The sequence below is a fragment of the Egretta garzetta genome, unplaced genomic scaffold (assembly GCF_000687185.1).
Source record: "Egretta garzetta isolate BGI_Z169 unplaced genomic scaffold, ASM68718v1 scaffold231, whole genome shotgun sequence".
Classification (NCBI taxonomy): Eukaryota; Metazoa; Chordata; class Aves; order Pelecaniformes; family Ardeidae; genus Egretta; species Egretta garzetta.
Window position 1 is genome coordinate 54,585 of NW_009258727.1, and position 19,407 is coordinate 73,991.

Consider the following 19,407-nt stretch of genomic DNA (forward strand, 5'->3'; position numbering starts at 1 on the left):
TTCTTCCCTGCTCTGTCAGTGAGAGCATTTTCTGATCGCTGCCTGGCTGCACATCTTCACTTGTGTTTATAAAAGATAGGATCTAGCTCAAATAGAAGTTTGTGGCTTGGTGCCGGCTGGCATTACATTATCATAGTGGTGTTCTCTGGCACTGGAAAAAATCTATAAACGCAGGAATTAATTTTTTCTTGAAATTCTCCAGTGTGATTTTTGAAATGTTCACCTGAGTTGCCATTATATGCTGGCTGGGAGAGTGTGGGGTTGCTTGTGCTGGCAGGGAGGAGGGTTCAGAGCAAAGGTGAGAAGGAGACCACTGCGCCACCACACCAACACAGGGGCAGTGGGGTCCCCAAACTGAATGGCAGGTAATTTGGGAAGTGGTTTCTCTAAAACCATCTTTCCAGTATGGAAGTGGTGGACGGAGGTTGGAAGGCCTTTGCTGGCAGCAGAGGAGGTACCCTTGGGAGTGAGAAAGGAGGGAAGAGCAGCAGAGGAGGAAAGGCAGTTTGTTATGGAAAGGGTTTGGGCACCTTCTGCTCGCAGTGAGGTTCTGCAGTCAGCTTGGCTGGGATCTGTATGGCCTTTTAATAGATTGGCAGGTGGCTCCTGCGCAGAGGGTGATGGTGAGGGACAGTTCTCCCATCAAGAAGCCCCACTGTGCGTGAGCGTAACGTAAAACCCTGCTCTCCCACAAGCGCAGCCGCGTGCCTGCTTCGTTCCCAAGGTTGGGCTCCAGCACTTCTGTTAAACAGCAGTGAGCTGGAAAGACCTCCTAACTGGTTTTATGCAAATGGGACCGAGACATCTCATGCATGCGTGTTTGCACACAGGCACTGTCCCCTATCAAACAATAGATATTGTTTTGTCATGTAAATAGTGCTCAACTGATGAGGGCTTGCTGAGAGTTGAGCTCACTTGTACTGAATGGTTTTGACATGTGTGCACACAGGTGTGGAAAGAGAGGGCGGGGAGAGTAATAGAGTTGTGAAACTTCAATGATACAAGCCAAATAAAAAAAATCAAATCATGTTCTAGGGAAAGTGGGAAGTATATAACCTGCGTAGTGGATAAGGGGGGTCAAGGCTACCTGGCAAAGACATAAGTAGGAGGGGAAGATAAACTGCTGTCTTCATACAAGGAGATTAGTGATGTCTAACGGATGACTTGAAACTGCCTCTGGTCTTCGTCGTTGGTCTCCATGTGTCCATGCCTCTCTCCAAAAGCGTTCTGCTTGGCAGGTGCAACTTTGGAGGTTGGTTTTGGTGGTAACAAGGCATTGCCTGAGATCTGCCTGGGCGGCTGAGGATTTATGTTCGGTGACGCCGACAGTGGAGGGTGGGCAACAGAGCCGCGCTTACAAAGCAGTTGGGGAAGCTGCGGTCGCTGTCTCCCCACATCCGTCGCCTGTGGGGTTGGCTGTTGGTCTGGCTGCAGGCGGCCACCAGCTGCGGTGGAGCAGTGGCATCAATCAGTCCGATCTGGTTGTGGTGGGAAGTGTGATGAGCAGCTGTCATGCAGCTGCTCCCTGGGAGGCTGCTAAATAGTCATTGTTGAAGTAATTAATAGTAACAAATTGGGGGGGGGAGCCCAGAAGATGTTTTCAGATGTCCCAGACTGTGCTGATACTTAGGGTGATGAATCACACAGCTGTCCATATGAAAACTGAGTAATTCTACTTGGTATGATAAAATATGCAGTGAAAACAATAGGGGGAAAAAAGCAGAGACCAATATATAAGCTACCAGACTTCTATGTAGGTGTCCCATTCAAAATGCTGATTGGCATAAAATCTAACTCTAGAAAATAGTATTGATATCATTGTAAAGAAAAGTATGAATCAAAAGCATATTGTTCTTGACTTGGCAGGGCTTTGCAGTTTTCTAGATATAGCTGCTGGTGGTGTTTTTCATAAATGACATCCTTGACTGTTTTTTGAGGCAGGGAGGGGTGAGAGGCAGAGTCCTCCCTTTAGCAAAACCCATACATTTTTTCCTGAGTAGTTTATACTGGATCCATGAGGGAACTGGAGAAAAATCACTTGAAGGAAAGCAGTGCTACAGGCCTTGGGAAAACCTTCTTCAAGTCAGTTGGGAGAAATGGCAGATGTATCTGCATTCTGCAGTAAATGATAAAACCAGTTCCGGTAAACTCACCCTCTCTACCAATAATCCACTCTGCTGAAAAATGCTGTTATTCTAAAGTGAGCGCAATCTTTGTGGTTATTTCAGGTTTTAAATATGCCAAACTGCTTTGCAAAGAGGCTGGACAAGAAAAAGAGCATTCTATAGATTGTAATATACTGTTATGTACTAACAAGCAAAGAAACCTGAGGGCCGAACGAAGAAGAGATGGGCAGTATTTAGACATAGGAAGTTTTCTTAGAAAGACTTTTTTATTATTACAAAATAGTAGCTATTAGGTACCCTCCCATAACAAAAAGGTCCGACTCCGCATCTTAACACTGGGTTATCCTAAAATACTTAGAATAATTTTATTGCATTATTTATGTTGCATAAAATGAAGCTACCAGGTGCTGAGAGTTTTTCTTGGACTATTTCTGAAATTTCATCATTTCTGGTGATAAACTAGAAAAGAGAATTTGGGGTCTCTTGCAGAAAAGTGGGGTCCCTTTTTCTTTTTTTTTTCTTCTTTTCATCTTGTACCTTGGTACACACAGAAACTTTTTTTGTTACCTATGTAAGCATTGTTTTATTCAGATACTAATTTAACTTGGTGATTGTACTGAGAGTGACCGGCGCTCTTGCGTTGCATCTTTTCTATATAGTGCAGCGGACTTTATAATGTTGATTAGCTCATATCTTTCATAGTTCTCAGCTTTTTTCTCTTTCCTCAGAGAGGAAGCTGGTTTTTTTAATCCTTTCTGTGAATTTAGGAGAGGCTATTGCCTAGCCTTCCAGTGTCTGTGAAGTTTGATTGTCCTGGACTTGCCTTTGGCTTTCAAAAATCATCATTCCTGTACTTTTTTGTTACGAATGCATGGGCGATACAGCCGCTGAAGCAGCCTGGCAGCAGTTTGGAGGGGAGGGAGCTGGGGAGGGGGAAGGTGCATAGAGTGTTTTTTCTCCTGCTCTGCCAGTTGCATGGGAGAGAAGCTGGAGCAGAGAGCCTTACGACCCTGCCACCGAGCAGCCAGCTGCCCACCCACACCACGCTGCACCATTCCCGGCCAAACATCTGCTAGAGCATCCACAGGGCAGTGTGACTCACCGAGCCACAGGCATCTTCCTTGGGGATGCGGCTGGACCTCAGCGCCGGGCGACGGTGCCTTGCTGCTGCCGGTCAGGAATACTAATCCACGGTCAACCCATCCTTTTCCATGCTCTGCCAATGGGGTGAGCAGGTTATCCTTGAGGATGAACAGGTTATCCTCAGAAGGGATTGCCCTGTGGAGGAGCAACTGAACCTGTGGGCATCACACCTGGCCGGCTTCCCTGGAGAGGCTTGGGAAGTAGGTGTTGCTTTCCCAGCCTGCCCCAGGTAAGTAATCTGATCTTAAACAAAGAAACACAGAGATGGCTGTTTCTCATTTTAAAAAAAAGCCTTTTTTTTGTTTTGAAGGCAGAAGGTTTGAATATTTCCGTGCTCTGTGCTTCCCTCAAGCTCCCGGATTTGGGAGGTGATAATGAGGGATTTAATTCTGGGCAGCAGGTGCTGGCAGCAGGGATATGATGCAGCGCCTGTAATCATGTTGTCAGGTTCCTTTTTCACCATCTGGGTGTGAAAGGGATGGTCGAGCTTTTAATTGTAGTTCTTGGGCATCTGGTACCCTCCTTCTTCTGCTGCGGGTGCAGACGTGCTGAAGGGAAGATGCTCTGTGGGTCTGAGGTGTGTAGAGAGTTAAAGCTGGCGGGGAGCAATGCCACTGCCCCTTCAGCCGCTGTGCTGCGGAAGGGAAGGGTCCCTTGGGAGCGGAATGAGGAGGTTGTTCCCCCTCCTGCTCATCACCTATCGCCTTTTCCTACTGGCTCAGGAGAAAAGGAGAGTTGGTCTTTCAGTTGTCCGGGCTTCCTATGCTAATTGGACACGCTTTTCTGAGTTACAAATAATCCCAGCTGAGGAGATGTAAAGCAGCCGGTGTGGGGAATGTGACCTGTTGTGCGAGTGCCCGTCTGCGAAACAGCCCAGAGCAGGAGCCGGGCTTGCGACGTGACTGCCCTCCTGGAAAGGGGACCGACGGCTGCCGGAGACTTGGACAACGTGGGAGTCATCTGTAAAAGACCGATAGCCGAGTAAACTCCTTGCTGTGCTTTTATATGTGACCCAAGCGCTGGAAAAGGCAAGAAGGCAAACTACATGATGACAGTGGTGGTGTCGCAGTCTGTCACTCCAGCGTGGCAGGGCATGGCAGGCTGAAGAGGCTCATGATCTCCGGGGAGGAACGTACTGCAGTAATGGGAAGGCAGCAAGAGAAAGGGAGAATAATCAAACTAGGAAGTGAGTACGATTTCCAGTGTTTACCTTGTGTAGGTATGTACCTGTTAACCAGACTATCGTGGAGGAACTAAACTTTGCGCTGTTGCGAGTCATTTGAGGTGTTAGCGTGTTTCTAGTCGTGTGGCTAAAATGTAACAAGCAGCCACAGTTTCTGTGAATTTGCTCAGAAACGTCAGCATGTCAGGAAAATCTCTCAGTGTCATTTATGTTACTGCTTTCTTTCAAATTTAAGAGGTAAGAAAACCAAATAGGGTCTGACCACAGGTGTTTTAAGATGCACAGAGCTGTCAGTTATTGTGCATGGCTCCATCCAGTGTATGGGCAGCCAGGTTAGGTGTAAGAATGGGGACAAGCACGTGCTGGTACAGTTCATCTGGGAACTACCCCTGCACAGGCAAGGGCTGACACAGAAACAAACCATATCACTGCCTGAAAAGCTCACGGAGAAAGATCCCTGTTGAAAGGCTTGCCCTGCGCTGTGTGCCCGTCACAGAGGGGAGGAGTGGGAAGTGCTCCTGGGTTGCGGAGATGCTGCTTTGGGATGTATGGGAGGGTCAGGGAGGCACTGGGAGCAGGGCGGCTGGGCTGGGGGTTCACCTGACATCGGTAACATGTGTCACTGGAAAGCAAATACTTAGGGAGGTGAGACTGAAATTTGGGTTGCTTTTCACAGATCAAATTATTAAGTGTAGGCCATCTGTATTTCTTGGGGTTTTTATGTGGCTTGTACTATACTGGGCACGTCACTGTGCTGGAGGGGCAGGGTATGATGTGTACGGTGCTGGTGAAGGAATCAAGGGATTTTTCTTCTTGCTTCCATCTTTTCCGCCTTGCCAGGGTGTCCAAACTGTGTCTCTCACATTGAGGGTGTGGGTGAGACCGGTGCAGTGGCACAGGGTGCAGCACCACTTCTCTGTTGTCCGTTCTTGTGCTGCTTTTGAGACCCAGAAAGTTTTTGTCTTGTTTCTCTGAATAAATGTGCAGCTATTTCCATGTTGCTCCAAACATGTTCACAACTAGAAAGCAAGAGGATGGTAAAGAGAAGCTAGCCTCAATATTTTACCTGGAGATAGTATTAGCTAATGCTTATACTTAGAAATTAAAAAAGTCAATCATCTGGAGTTATTTCCTGGCTTTGACATAACTTCTCTATTGACCTTGGAGAAAGCGGGAACTTTCCTGTGCTTTAAAGGGCCCTTTTCTAAAATGCATGTAATATTCTTAAGTATAATACTCACCTCAGAGGGTGTTGTAAGAATGAATGCTCATAAAGCATTTTAAGAGTCATTAATGGAAATTACCATAAAAGTACAAATTAAATTCTGCAACTATCTTCTACTACTACAAATGAACCAACGTGGTTTTAATGTACGCGAGCTTGTGATCAAAAACTTTTAGTGTAGATCAGTGATCCTGCAGGGTCCAAGGACTTTGGATACCACTTTGGGGCCACAGGGATCATGGTACCCTATTAACCATTCAATTAATCAGGGCTACAGCACTTTTTTGTTGCAGAGGTGTACTGGTGCATACGATCTTATAACATTGGAGTGACGTTCATTAAAAGGTCTCACCCTCAGTATTTAGAAGATGGGGAGTTCATGTGCCACAACTACCCACACCCATGCGTTTTCTCCTTGTTGCTGGGAGTGTCTTCCTGGTATGAGGATGGAAACAAAATCTTTTCCACTGTTCTGGTGATGAGCTCCCTGATGAAGCTGTTAGCAAAAATGTCAGTATTCTAAGTGGTGGGATTATCATGGGGAGGGTTTTGTGCTATTAGCTAAATTGAGACAAACAAATCAATTTAGGGGGGCATCAAAGCCATTAGGCAGTAATAGCTTTTAGTTATTGCTGTTTTGAGATGGATTCAAAGGGGTAACATAAGGGTGAAAGACATTCTGTTCCACTATCAATCTCCAAGATCATCTAGTCCCTGCACCAATTACCCTTAGACTATGCAGAGCCTGTAATACTGGTACCTGATAAGGAGCAGTGCAGTGATATTTCAAGAGAGAAAGATCCATCATCTGTATACACACTGGCTGTCTGAAGGTGGTTTTCCCGTACTGAAACAATTAAATACCAAAGTGTGAAAAGCACAGATAAAGCTGAAATCCTCCCAAATTGGGCAGGTTCTGGATCCTACAAAGTGATCCATCAAAGTGATCTGTGGATACATTTTTTGGAATTATATCAGAAATCTCTTTTCAGCTCCAGTGGCTCATTGGACGGGTCAGTGGAGCCCAGGAAGAAGAACATGTTCACAAGTTTGCATGATGAGTGCTAAATCTGAATTGTTTCTGGGGTCAGTGTGGCATGGTGTCAGCACTGCAGAGAGAACATCATTTCTTGCTGACAGCAAAGATGAGTGTTTCCCAGTTGCAGGTTGTGGTCCCTCCCAAAGGTGTCCTTGGGATGGTTCGGGGGAGGCTGTGAAGCATTTTATACTCGAGAGGGGAACAGTCAGCTGCCTTTAATTGCTGACTGCACGCAGTCCTTCTAGGGCAGAGGCTTATATATTTATATCAGCAGCCAGTAACTATAACGTATCCTTGTTCCCTTGGCCAACATGGGCTGAGCTACTATTAGCAGTGGAGGTAGTTAACCCGTTCTTGGCTAATTACTGTCTGGGAACCCTGCAGGGAAGGAGAAAATGAAAGGGAGCCACACAAATGCAGGTAGGGCCAAAAGAGAGTTAAGCTCTCAGAAAGTTTAAGGATTTTTGTCCCAAACTAGGGGAATGAGGGCACACTGAAAGCATGCTTCTGTCTTATGTCCCTCTGCACTGCAACAGAAGTGCAATGTCTTCAGGAGGCTCCAAGGGTTTTTTGTCACCCCCTCCCAAAGCAATGCGAAGACGAACACTCGGGGTGGAGCTGCTGCAGTGCTTCCGTCTCTGAAACCTTGCTGACAGCAGTGTTGTTTTCTGATCCACAGGTCCAGAGGATGGCATAGCAATAACGTCACGGACCAGGGAGCTGGGGTCCTTCCTCGTCTGCCTACATGCTGCTTGAACTGATCCCAAGCCTTTGTTTTTGGACCGAAGAAACCTGAAAACCTTTCTCTCCTAATTCATGAGCCAGCAGGATGTGGTCGCCGTGCTTTCAGAACGCCTGCTCGTAGCTGCCTACAAAGGCCAAGTGGAGAATGTGGTGCAGCTTATCAACAAGGGTGCCAAGGTAGCAGTTACCAAGGTAACAAGAGAAAAACGCTTTGCAAAATGCCTGGGAACTAACATAACTCCTAGACCATTGTCTGTTGAAAATGCCCTCGTAGCTTTCCCGTTCGGAATGTGACTGAGATTAGTGTTTAGGTTTCCTTAAAGTTTATACCTCATAGCTCATGTGAATTTACAGTATAGTGCGTGTCTTGTATTCCTACGCTTCCCAGTGGACGCAGCTGTGGTGAACGCCGAGTCCTTAGAAACGCAGTGTGTCGGCGGAGGGGCAGCGACATTTTTCAAAGCGTGCATTGACTTTTGAACACTGCGCAAACTGATGAATGGAGCGATTCATCACTGTCGGGGGAAGGCGGTTCAGAGCGCCCATTTTTTTGGGTGAGGGGATGGGGGAAAGCCACCTGTTGCGCTAGGGTAAAGGTATGCAGAGAGCGTTTCTTGCCGCTGAAGTCTCTTGATACAGCAGCCTCGCTTATACCCGACATCTTCATTGATTCGTGCCCTGTAGTCCCCAGTCAGTTCCAAACTCGGGGGTTGCAAACTGTGTACCTTCGAGATGAGGTCAGCATCAAAGGATTTCTGCTTGGATATTAAGAGAGTTTGAACTGATACTCACCTCTTCCTAACACTCAACAACTTATAAATAATACTAGCGTATAAAAGGTGACATAGAAGTGGCTGTTGTAGAGAAGGTTTGATCAGCAAAAACCCTTAAAAAGAATTAGGTAAGTTAGATCTTTAGAGGTGTAACATAAAATTTGGGACGTCCTGTTTTGATGAACTGTTGTTCTCCATCGTATCTAGTTTTATTTGTATTTCCATATTGGTTTTGAACATTACATATGTACGGGGGCCAATATTTACAGACAGAAAGCAAATGTGAGTACGTTTGATAAGTGATCTGCATTTTCCTCTTTTTATCTGTCAGGGACAGTTGTTTTCAATCCCTTTGCAGTGTTTGGGTTGTAGATAGTATTTATTTTGAAAGCTGCAGTGATCCAAAGACAACTGGTGTTTATAAGTTTTGTTTGCCAAAACGAAGTGGTCTCTTGTTGATAGATACAAAACACAGATGTAATAAACATGAATGGTCCCATAAAGGTGCCTGTTTGGCTCTGTTGTCCAAGCGGCTCTGTAGCTGATGAACAGCTCTTAAAGTAGTCAGTAATAGATCAGGAAATACTGACTTACAGATGTCTGAATGGTAGCTCGGGGTTTTGTTGTTGGTTTGGGGTTTTCGTTTTTTCAAGATCATGAGCTCTGAGACTACTGAGGGACCTACCTGAAAATACACAAATGACTGAAAGGATGCCATGCTTTGTATAAATTTGTGCATTAATGCAATTTCAAATCCAGCTTCCACACTGTTTGAACATAAAATGCCGTGTCCTTTGTAATGGTTGCCAGAATAATCATGGCTTTGATTTAACTGTTTCATGGAATTAGCGAGCCTAATCCACAATTCAAATACAAAATTGACACTTTCTCATTGTTAAGGTTGTTATGCAGTTATCAACACGTTAATTACAGTAAGCAGCAAATTGTGCAGATCTGACTTTCAAACAGAAAATCAGGTTAATGTGATAAAACGCAGATTTGCTAGGGTTCGCAAGTTTTTCTTTCCTAGACAATATAGGTGGCTACCTCCTTCTTGCACTTGCTTTGTTGTTCAGTCCTTGCGTGGAAAATCAAACCAAAGCTCAGTGAGTGGCAAAACTGCGCCCAGGCACAGCGTGTTGGTGGTGGAAAGCTGTGGGCTGAGAGGCCATCCCCGTAGCTGACCTGGCGCTATGGGATTGTAACCATTTTCTAGAGGTTGTGGGTCATCCCCATGGGGCCCGGAGAGGGGGGAACAACTAAAGTTGTCCCTCTTGTCATTTTGGATGCATCCTGGCACATCAGCAGACAGCACAGACGAGGTACTTGGGTAGCTCCGTGACAAGCCCTGCTCAGAAGAGATGAAGTCAGAGCAGCAAGACTGTGGAGGAGTGCACAGAGGAGCAGAGAGGCTCTCAGAGGAGCAAGCTAGGCTACGTGCATGGAGTATTTTGGAGGTGCTCACGCACTTATTCTTCTTGTGCTGTGAGCCAGATAGAGGTGAGCTCAATGTGAACCAAGAGGCATGAGACCAAGTGGCTGCCCTCATCAAAGCCCATCAGTTCAGGCTCAGTAATGTCCTATCCAGCTCTACACAGCATCCAGTTTGCATCTGGCTCTCACCCAGCCAGCTAGCTGCTTAGGGAGAGCATATGCATATTTGCCTATGAAAGGCTGTATAAACATACCCTGGAAGAGCTTGGCTGGCTAATCTGGTGACACACAAAAGCTGGAAGAAAGAGCCATTTAAAGTCAAGGACAAGGTTGTCGCAGGAGCAAGCACATATAAATTAGCCTCAAGTATATTTAAACTGGAAGTTTGACGTGATTTTTTAGCTATCAGAGACAGGTTCTTGTGCAGTCTTTCAATAAGCAGAAGAGCCACAAAATGAGAACTGCTTTCGGGATAGGGGCTGTTAATTTTAGGATGGAAGTTAGATGGCGTGCTTGCTGTAGTGGGGAATTACTGATTGAGCTTTCAGATAAATCGAAACCTAGATCCCTCTCCCCTCCCTGAGATAAAACCCGTTGCAAATGAGGCATAAAAATTAATTTATTCATGTGCATGCCTTAGTTCTTTTATACCTGTATCTTCTGCTTTTATTCAAAGTCTTCAGTTTGTTCTGTCAAATTAATTTTAAATTCTAGGGATTTGCTCCAAAGGAAAAAAAAAGACGGGGAGGGGGTTGTACTTCTCAGCCAAAATTTCTGCTGAATTCTATCAGAGTTTTATTGGAAAAAGACATGCAGAGACAAAGCTCTTTGGAGGGAGGGAACAAGTTCCCACACCACTTCAGGCTTAAAATTTATTTCTGATACGCTTCTGTAAGCATAGACCAATTCTCATGGAAAAACACCATGCAGAGCCACAGCTTGAAGTGACCAGGATCTAGAGCTAAATGCTAGAGAATTCTTTATTCAGACTGGATTAATTGAGCATGGCTATAGAAAAATGAAGCATATTTTCTGTAACACACCAAGTACTATCAAATGCTGGAGAGCTGGCAAGCTCGTCCAGTTCTATTTTTACTATCTATAGGGAAGATCATATGATGTGGTTAATTGCTGCTTCAGTAAACAACAATTCAGCTGCAAAATAGTATTTTATTTTTTTCACTTCTAACTATATGATTTCAGAAGAAGAATAGTAGGAAAGATTCAAGATTCAATGGAGAATTAGTATGTCCAGGTGCTCACTTCAGCATTTCCTTGGGGATCCGCTTGTTTTGTTTTGATAGCATTACTAGCAAGGCATCTGTGCAGGTGAAGTCAATATGGAAGTGTGCACTCCAGCATCTTCCCTGACTCCAGTGAGGGACACTGGGACTTTTTCCAGGTTTGGGGCCTTTTAAAATACCTAAAGAGCTGATGGCCAGCAGGTCACAGCGCTGCTGACAATCTGATGCCAGGGAGCCCAGAGTGGGAGAGGGCTGGTGGCCCTGCCTTGCACATACATCAAGCGCTCATTCTGGTGCCGGGATATCTGCCACCATGTGGGGTGGTGGCCAAGAGACAGTCTGGATCTCAGTTCGTGAGGCTTCATGGCTCTGCTTTGGGCATTTTCTTGACCAGGATGCTCTGTTCCTGCTCTGCCTGGTAGGATGAAGAGGTGATTTCCGTTTTTGTGCCTTTTTGTCTGACAGTCTTCACAGGCATGAAATTCATAGCTGTTTTCTTTATGAAAAGGGCAAAAAATAGCCCGAACATACAAATTGGCTGACCTAACAAGCAGGTGCCTTTATTATAAAGTATTTTGGTGAAGATGCTGCAAAAGCTGGAAAATTAAGAACTGAGCCTGGTATAATTAACTCTCTTCTTTCAAGCAAGAAAGCTAGTCCCTTCTGTAGTAGAGCTTTCTTTCAGTAAAGTTATTGACAGTTGCATCTTCGACATTAAAGTGCTGGAACTTTTGCTGAGCTAGTCTGTCTTGCTGTCCTCCTAGGATGTTGTTTTCCTGGGTTATTTTTCTTTGGATTTTCTGAGTTGAGATAGGTTAGCGAAAGGGCTGAGAACCACTCAGAGTAGCCCAGGAGGAACAGTAGTAGTGACATCTCAGATCAGGTTGGTTGTTCTTTTGATCTTGTCCCCAGAACAGTGCCTGGAGGATGGAGAGAAGGGAGATTTCACCTCCCAAGTATCCACTTCTGGTGTATCCCAAGGATGCCTGGCTGAAACAGGGCACTTCTGGGGGAACAGCAGCCCTTAAAGCTGGCTTGCTCCATGCCTGGAGATGAAATTTCCAGGTCTGAACCTCTGCCTTATGGCTCCCCAAAACAAAGCATTACTGGGTGTTGGGTTTCACTGGGGCGTTACAGCACAGGGCATAGCATTCAATAGTGAGAATTAATAGGGCCAGGAAAAGCTGTGTATTAGCAAGCACGCACACGAGGAGTGTGCCACGTCTCTGTTAAACATGAAAAAGATTGCCAGGGGAAGTCATAAAGCTAGTACAGGCAGTTTTAATGTAATTTGTGTAGCGCCATGGGTTTTATGAGTATTTTTTCAAAGGGAAGTAGAATATAGCTTTTCTGCAAGAGTGTATCACTAAGATTATAGCTATAAAATTGAATTCTGCAGAGAAGTGATGATAATTTGGAAAAAAAAATGTGGAAATGAAAAAGGTAGTCCTTCTGCTTTGATTCAGTAATTCTGTTTGTTTGTTTGATTTGATTTTTTTAACTAGTCTTAGTATGAGCCTGCCATATGGCAACACTTCCATAAAGCTGGGGTACCTGTGGTTTTGTCATCAGGATTTCAACTTCAGCGCATGTTGTGTTCTTTAAAACAATCTTTTTTTCTTCTTCCTTTTTAAGTTAAGACAGGAACAAAAAAAGAAATATACTTCAGTGCTTTCACATATTTGTGCTCCTTAAGTTTGAAAAACTACTTGTCTCTGTTTTAAACAATAAATAAAAATAAACGAAAGGGGACTAGCAGAGATTTAGGGACTTGCTGAAGGCCTGTTGAGGTCAATGAGAAACTTTCTGCGGACTTGAGTGAGCAGGTTGTTCATGGAGAACAGTCTAACAAATCAACAGTGTGAACGATGTGACAAGACTTGGTTTTTGTTTTCAGGCTTTCTACATGGATAGGCATGTTTTTGTGTAAGTATGGAATGGATGAATAAATAAGTCTGTGTGCAGCACAGGTAGCAGGGTGAGATGGAGAACTGAATGTACTTGCATAAAAGTATCTACAAATACATAAACACAAGGAGAGATCATGTGGCTTGTGGTGCTAAGGCCCCCCAGTATGGATTTGGTTGCAGAGTGCATACACTGGCAGCTGCTCTAAGAAAATTCTGCTTTAAAACCGTTGTGTTTCGACAGCAGCCTGTCGATGTCTGGAAGTTAGAATACAGACTGAATACAAACCAACCCCCTACCCTTGCATTTTACTGCTGAAATTCATGTGGCTGTTTACTGTGCTTGGCTGCAACCTGATACGCCCCATAGCTAGAGCAGCGCGTCACGGTTGTTGGAAGCTGCAACCTTCATGCAGTAGGGTCCCATTTATTTTGTCAATAAGCCCATGACATGGGAGGATTTGTATGATTTGTTGCCTGCTGAAACTATTATTTACATTTGAACAGAAGTCCAAATTGCGTATTTTTTTATATGAATGACAGCTTTATTGGTTCATTAATCCCAAGCTGTAGCAGTCTCTCATTTGTATTTCTGTAGCAACCCCCAGTGGAATGGATGAATAAATAAGTCTGTGTGCAGCACAGGTAGCAGGGTGAGATGGAGAACTGAATGTACTTGCATAAAAGTATCTACAAATACATAAACACAAGGAGAGATCATGTGGCTTGTGGTGCTAAGGCCCCCCAGTATGGATTTGGTTGCAGAGTGCATACACTGGCAGCTGCTCTAAGAAAATTCTGCTTTAAAACCGTTGTGTTTCGACAGCAGCCTGTCAATGTCTGGAAGTTAGAATACAGACTGAATACAAACCAACCCCCTACCCTTGCATTTTACTGCTGAAATTCATGTGGCTGTTTACTGTGCTTGGCTGCAACCTGATACGCCCCATAGCTAGAGCAGCGCGTCACGGTTGTTGGAAGCTGCAACCTTCATGCAGTAGGGTCCCATTTATTTTGTCAATAAGCCCATGACATGGGAGGATTTGTATGATTTGTTGCCTGCTGAAACTATTATTTACATTTGAACAGAAGTCCAAATTGCGTATTTTTTTATATGAATGACAGCTTTATTGGTTCATTAATCCCAAGCTGTAGCAGTCTCTCATTTGTATTTCTGTAGCAACCCCCAAACCATTACAGTTCATATTTGGAAATGCACACAAGCTTTTAAGATGTTAATCTGCATGTTAAGGAGTTTCTGGTTTTAGTGTTGCCTCCTTGCGATGAGCATCTGTAGGAGACACTGTTGTTTGTATATGTTGCCTCTCCCACCAGGACCCATGCGTGTATTTAGGTTAAGTAAATCCCCTCTTTGGAGCTGCAATGGTGAGTGTGAAATGTCTTTATGGAGGAGGCATGCAGAGGAAAATTTGCCTTCCTTCCTCTTCCTCCTAGATACTTCGGGTAGGATGCATTGTTGCGAGAGAAAAATCTTATTTAAAAAAAAAAAACCAAGTCCTGTTAGCCCATCAGCAGTCTCCTTCACAGCTGGCATAAAGGGCTGTTGGATTGACTTGCAGACATGAGGGAGAAGACCAGGGGCGGGCAAGAGGAGCTCTGGCTGCCACTGCTAGGGCTTCCCACCATGGCACAGACCTGTTGAAAGTTTCTTGCCAAAGATTGCGATTCTCTGAGGTTGTCATCACAGCACGAAGGGCACCCAAATCGCCTGTCTCTCCCTCATAGTTTGTTCTAGTTTGGTGTGTGCATACATATGTACATACATACCTGTGTATATATGTATATGTTTGCATGGGGAGGTGGGTGGGAGTGTTTTTCCAGTGTTTGCATTGCCTGTACTGGAACTGTGTCCAGCTGTACCTCCCATCTCTGCTCTCATTTTTATGTTACTGGGAAGAAAAAGAAAATCTGGCATTGCCAGTTCTTGCAGGGTTGTGATTAATCTCAAGAAGATCAGTGCTCTTCCAAAAGCCTGAGCCTCTAATCAGTGTAATGTGCTGGAATTGATCCTCCTTCCCACTCCCCCAGGGTCATAGTTTTCCTTTAGGGTGGGAAGAGCTGAAGGTCTGCATGTATGCAGTAGCTCTGGTCTCTGAAGGTCTCTCTCTACGGGTCTCCAATAGGTGGGATGCCTCTGCACCTATGGTTTTGGATAGAGAATCTGGAAACACGCAAACACTCTGGAATAAAAATAATCCTCTAGTCTTCTGTTTCAATATATTTTTTATTTTTTTTAAAACAAAAACCTGAATTCTGTGGACCTGGCTGACATTTTTGAATGCTTGGGAATGACGACAGGGGAAATGCACAGTTAATGTGAATCTCTGTTCGCTGAGTGACAGAAGCAGCCAAGCAACCCTGCTTGCAGCTCTCCCTGGCCCTGCACCAGCCTCTTCCAGCAAGTGCCCTCTCCTCCTCTGGCACCCATCTCCTGTGGCTGGCCATGAGCGTGGGGAGGCTGCCCAGCTATCGAGAAGGGGGGACGGGTTGGTCCCAGTGACAGGAGAACATGGTGCTCCCTGGGGTGAGGGCAGCCTCATCCGGATAAGACCTTTCCCTGGGGCAGCTTTATTTTAATGTGCCTTAAGGCACTGAATGGGCAGGTGAAGGTCCTGTGGTCTGGATCTTCTGCAGTTTTGCAGCCTTTTCTTGCACTTGTGCCCTGCCACCAGGCACATTCTGTGGCGATTGCCTAGCAAGGTGTGTTGGGTGAGGAAAACAAGTCCCTCATATTGGAATAAAGTTGTACTCTGCTTTCATAGTTTATTTTTAACGCAGTACCTTTGGCTGCACCTCAGCATTTCTTCAGTGGTTAGAGATGGTTATCTTATCAGAAAGTTTCCCTGCTGGGATATATGCATGTAGTTGACACTGTTTTCCTTTTAAAGTACACGAGCTGGCTTCAAGTGGGGTTTGTTTGGGATTTTTTCTGCTCTGTGAACAGATTGCTATAAATTGTTTTCATGATATATTAGTAATCTGCCGGGAAGTGAGATGCCTGGATTAGGTGATTTACTTATTGCCATTAAGTAATGTAGAAAGTCAGAACCCATAAACCTGAACGTGCTGGAGCACATATTCGTAATGCAAACATATTGTTCATAGCTGGGAACGATTTGTCAATCTGGCTTCTTTTTTTTTTTTTTCTTCTTTTTCTCCCCCCGCCCCGTGTTGCCTGGAGACTTTTATGCCTCCTGGCTATTGAGTTACCTGGAACAGCCACGTAGCCCTGGCTCTCCTCCAGGGTGATGGAGAAGGAAGCGAGCTTGGTGCAGCTCAGTGCCCTTCGCCATAGGGGCAGGTGTTTAGGGACCTGTGGCCAGGCCCAGTGAGAAGTGCCTAAGCAGCCAAGCGGGATGGTGCCCAGGGGCGGTGGTGACAGTCAAAAGCGAGCCCTTCCCACGCCTCCAGCAGGGCAGGAATGGACATTTCCCACATGGGAATAAGCTGCTGCCGCCTAACAGGAGACAACATTTGGGTTTTGAGACACCCGCGTGTCAGCATGGATGAGGATTTTTCCCTTAGGTCTGGCCCTTCAGGTCAATAATGTAGTACAGTTAATCAGCTTTTAACATTTTCAAAGCACGGCACAACTAGTCAGTAATGACATGGGCATCTTGTCCCCAGCCATTCTGTGGATTTCAGTGTTGGCTTTTCCTTTTTGCTCTGAAGAGTCTGAATCCCCAAGGCTTTACCAGCTGTGCGGGTATGGGATTTGCTGTGTGAAAACAATCCTGTCTTGAGTTTGGTTTTTTATTTACTTGATGTATCTTTCCCCCTGGAGAAGTTGCTTAGAACATCAAAAGCTGATTGTTGCCTTCTGCTTACTTTACTACTGTCAGTCAGCTGTTGAGGTGTTTGCTCCTTCTGTTACTGATGTATTAGGGCCCTTTATCTTCCTTTGCAGGGTAAATCTTTGCATGGAAAAATAGAAAATCACAGCAGCAGTAATGAAGGAATAGACATATAACAATATGTGTGAAGAGGAATGTAACTCTTCTTTATCTCATAAAATGCCTGGTAGAGAAAACGGGATTCTTTGTGAAGATACTCTGTGATTTTACCAGTGGCTGGAATCCTGTTTTCTTAATTACAGTGAAAAAAAATTTGCAGTGAACAGTTTTAGAGTGTTGCTGTTTAACAGTTGTTCTTAAAGCATTTCACTTACTTTTCATGTTGATGCTTTATACAGACACACACGTACACACACACGTACACATATATACTTGCCTGAGCAGGAGCTAATTCTTGATTCTCCTTTATGAGTTTTCTTTTTCAGGTTGTACGGATTGAATTTTTAGGGAATCACTTCTTGTAGTTCTCTGTTGTGCAGACTGCCTCTTACAAGCTCTTCCCTCTTTCAGCTTCTTTTCAAATTGATTTTTATGCCTCATGTAGGAGAAGCAGCCTATTCCCCTTTTCCTGAAATGTTTCATTTTAAATTCTGCGAAAGGCTGATCAAGCAGGGCTCAGTTACAAGTAACTATTGTTTTCCTCTTGTAATTTCACTTAGATTTTTGGAACCCATTTTCTGGGGAGATGCTATTCTCTTAAAATATTTTACTGTCATATTACAATTTTTTTTTTCTCCTAAAACCATAGATCATGTTTCCATCTCACTAATTAAAGCTTTTCTGTCCTTCTGTTTATTAGGGTACTGTCCTTGATTACACTATAGATTGTATTAGTCATGACTATTTTATACTCTTACTTTCATGTGGATTAGAGCTTGGTAATGTTTAAAAATAAGTAGTTTCTAAAAAAACATGACAAATCTTTGGCAAAATGAGGTTGGTTGTCATACACATGAAGTCACTTGGAGTGACTGCAAGTCTTCCATTTCTTTTAAGGGGAGTGTGCGTCATACACAACAGGCCAGTAATTCTTATTCCTATAGCAAAGATGGTACCCATTACAATATATGAGTTAGCCCGCTATTGCAACTTTGTCGTACAGAGTAAGTTGAAAGCAGTTGACAATTCTGCGCTCCAGAAGGACAGAAACAAAAGGGCCGTGAATTCTTTTTAGGCATGGACCCAAAGCCAGATCTGAATTTGTAAGGAAGTATCCTTACGTGAATATAATATCCTTTTTGTAGAGTATCATCGGGTTAAACTGAAATGTTGCAGAAGGGGGAGGAGGAGTTTTCAGCATACACAAAACTAAGGTAAAGCCTTTGCTACACTAATATATGCCAACTGCTGCTATTGCAGGCTTCAGAGAGAGAATTATGACCAGAAGAATGAGGAAAAGAAGATAAAATTCTGTTCAACAACCATGCATAAAAATTCACCTTAAGGTGTTATTATTTTCTTCTCATTCATAGCATGGCCGGACCCCCCTGCATCTTGCTGCCCACAAGGGTCACCTCCATGTTGTCCAGGTTTTGTTGAAGGCAGGCTGTGACCTCGATATTCAGGATGATGTAAGTAGATACAGCCTTCTTACTTGGGGTGGAGGGGAAAAGATAATTTGCAAATAAGGGTAGGCCTTCACTTCTTTGAAGTAGGATTACATTGAAACAAAATCTGTCTCTGTGTTTTCTAATTTGGAGATGCAAAACTGCATGGGAGACAAAGTAAAATGTGGTGTTTTTTAATGAATAGCTTGGTCCGCATGCTCAAGAGCTTTTAATGAGAGCTCTGGTTGTGCCAGGCTGGTGTGAGTAGCAGCAAAGAGTCATCGTCTGCCTTTTGGTGCAGAAATGAATAAGAGCTTGTTGTACCACACGGGAACCCACTGGGGGATGTCAGGTAGGGGACACAATCCGTTGCGATGTTTGCATCCGATGAGATGCCTTTTGTGTAGACACATGCCGCAGCATATAGAATATTGAGCGGCTGCCTGGAGCCCTGTGTGGTGTCGCAGGGAAGTCGTCCTGTTGGCAGCCACGCTTGATGTGGGGGTGGTCACATCTGTGAGGCCGTCGTGTGGTAAAGCATCAGCACAACGAAACCAGCTTTGAATATAGCCAATGGTAGTTTGGTTTCGTTTAGTAAAATATGTCAGTTATTGGAATTTCTCATTTTTCCATAAGAATAGTTCTAATCTTGGACCAGGCTTTAAGGCACGTTGGAGTGGCCAGTTTGAGTACATGGTTTTAGTTACTTCATTCAGATGAACAAAGGTGTAGGCTGAAATGTGCAACAGCAGTTGAATAACCATGACTTCTTCAGATTCATTGCTAACTTCTGATAGCATGCTGGAACAAGTTTGAGGAAGGATTGCTTTTGTTCCCCCTGTAATAAATAAGGTATAGATTCTTCAAAGGACCTAGGGGGCCAAAGGTGGTTAGTAGAGGCACCTGTATGACTATTTAAAAGGACACTGGAAATGTCTAGGTGCCTTTTGAAAATCCCTTTAGGCATTTGTTTGCATCTAGAAAGTCTTAAATACCTACAGAAATTGGAAAACTGGTTTCCTTCTCTGCATGAGTAACTGCTTCCCTGTGAGACATGAACAGTCTGTCTGACAAGCTTAGGACTGGGGTACTGGTACAGCCAGCTTTCTACTGGGAAACTTGTTTTTCTAGGATGAAATTTTGCTTCCTGCGCTCTTTATTCTTTCC

General features: G+C 44.4%; 1 protein-coding gene across 4 annotated transcripts in view; it reads left to right on the forward strand.

Moving 5' to 3' along the window:
• The first annotated feature begins 7,532 nt into the window (after positions 1-7,532).
• Positions 7,533-19,407, forward strand: part of ANKRD6 (ankyrin repeat domain 6) — a 36,354-nt gene continuing 24,479 nt past the window's right edge. For all 4 annotated transcript variants that reach the window (XM_009649038.2, XM_009649039.2, XM_009649040.2 and 1 more), the window contains exons 1-2: positions 7,533-7,652; positions 18,166-18,264. In XM_009649038.2, the coding sequence (XP_009647333.1) occupies positions 7,533-7,652; positions 18,166-18,264 (219 nt within the window). The remainder of the gene's footprint in view (positions 7,653-18,165; positions 18,265-19,407) is intronic.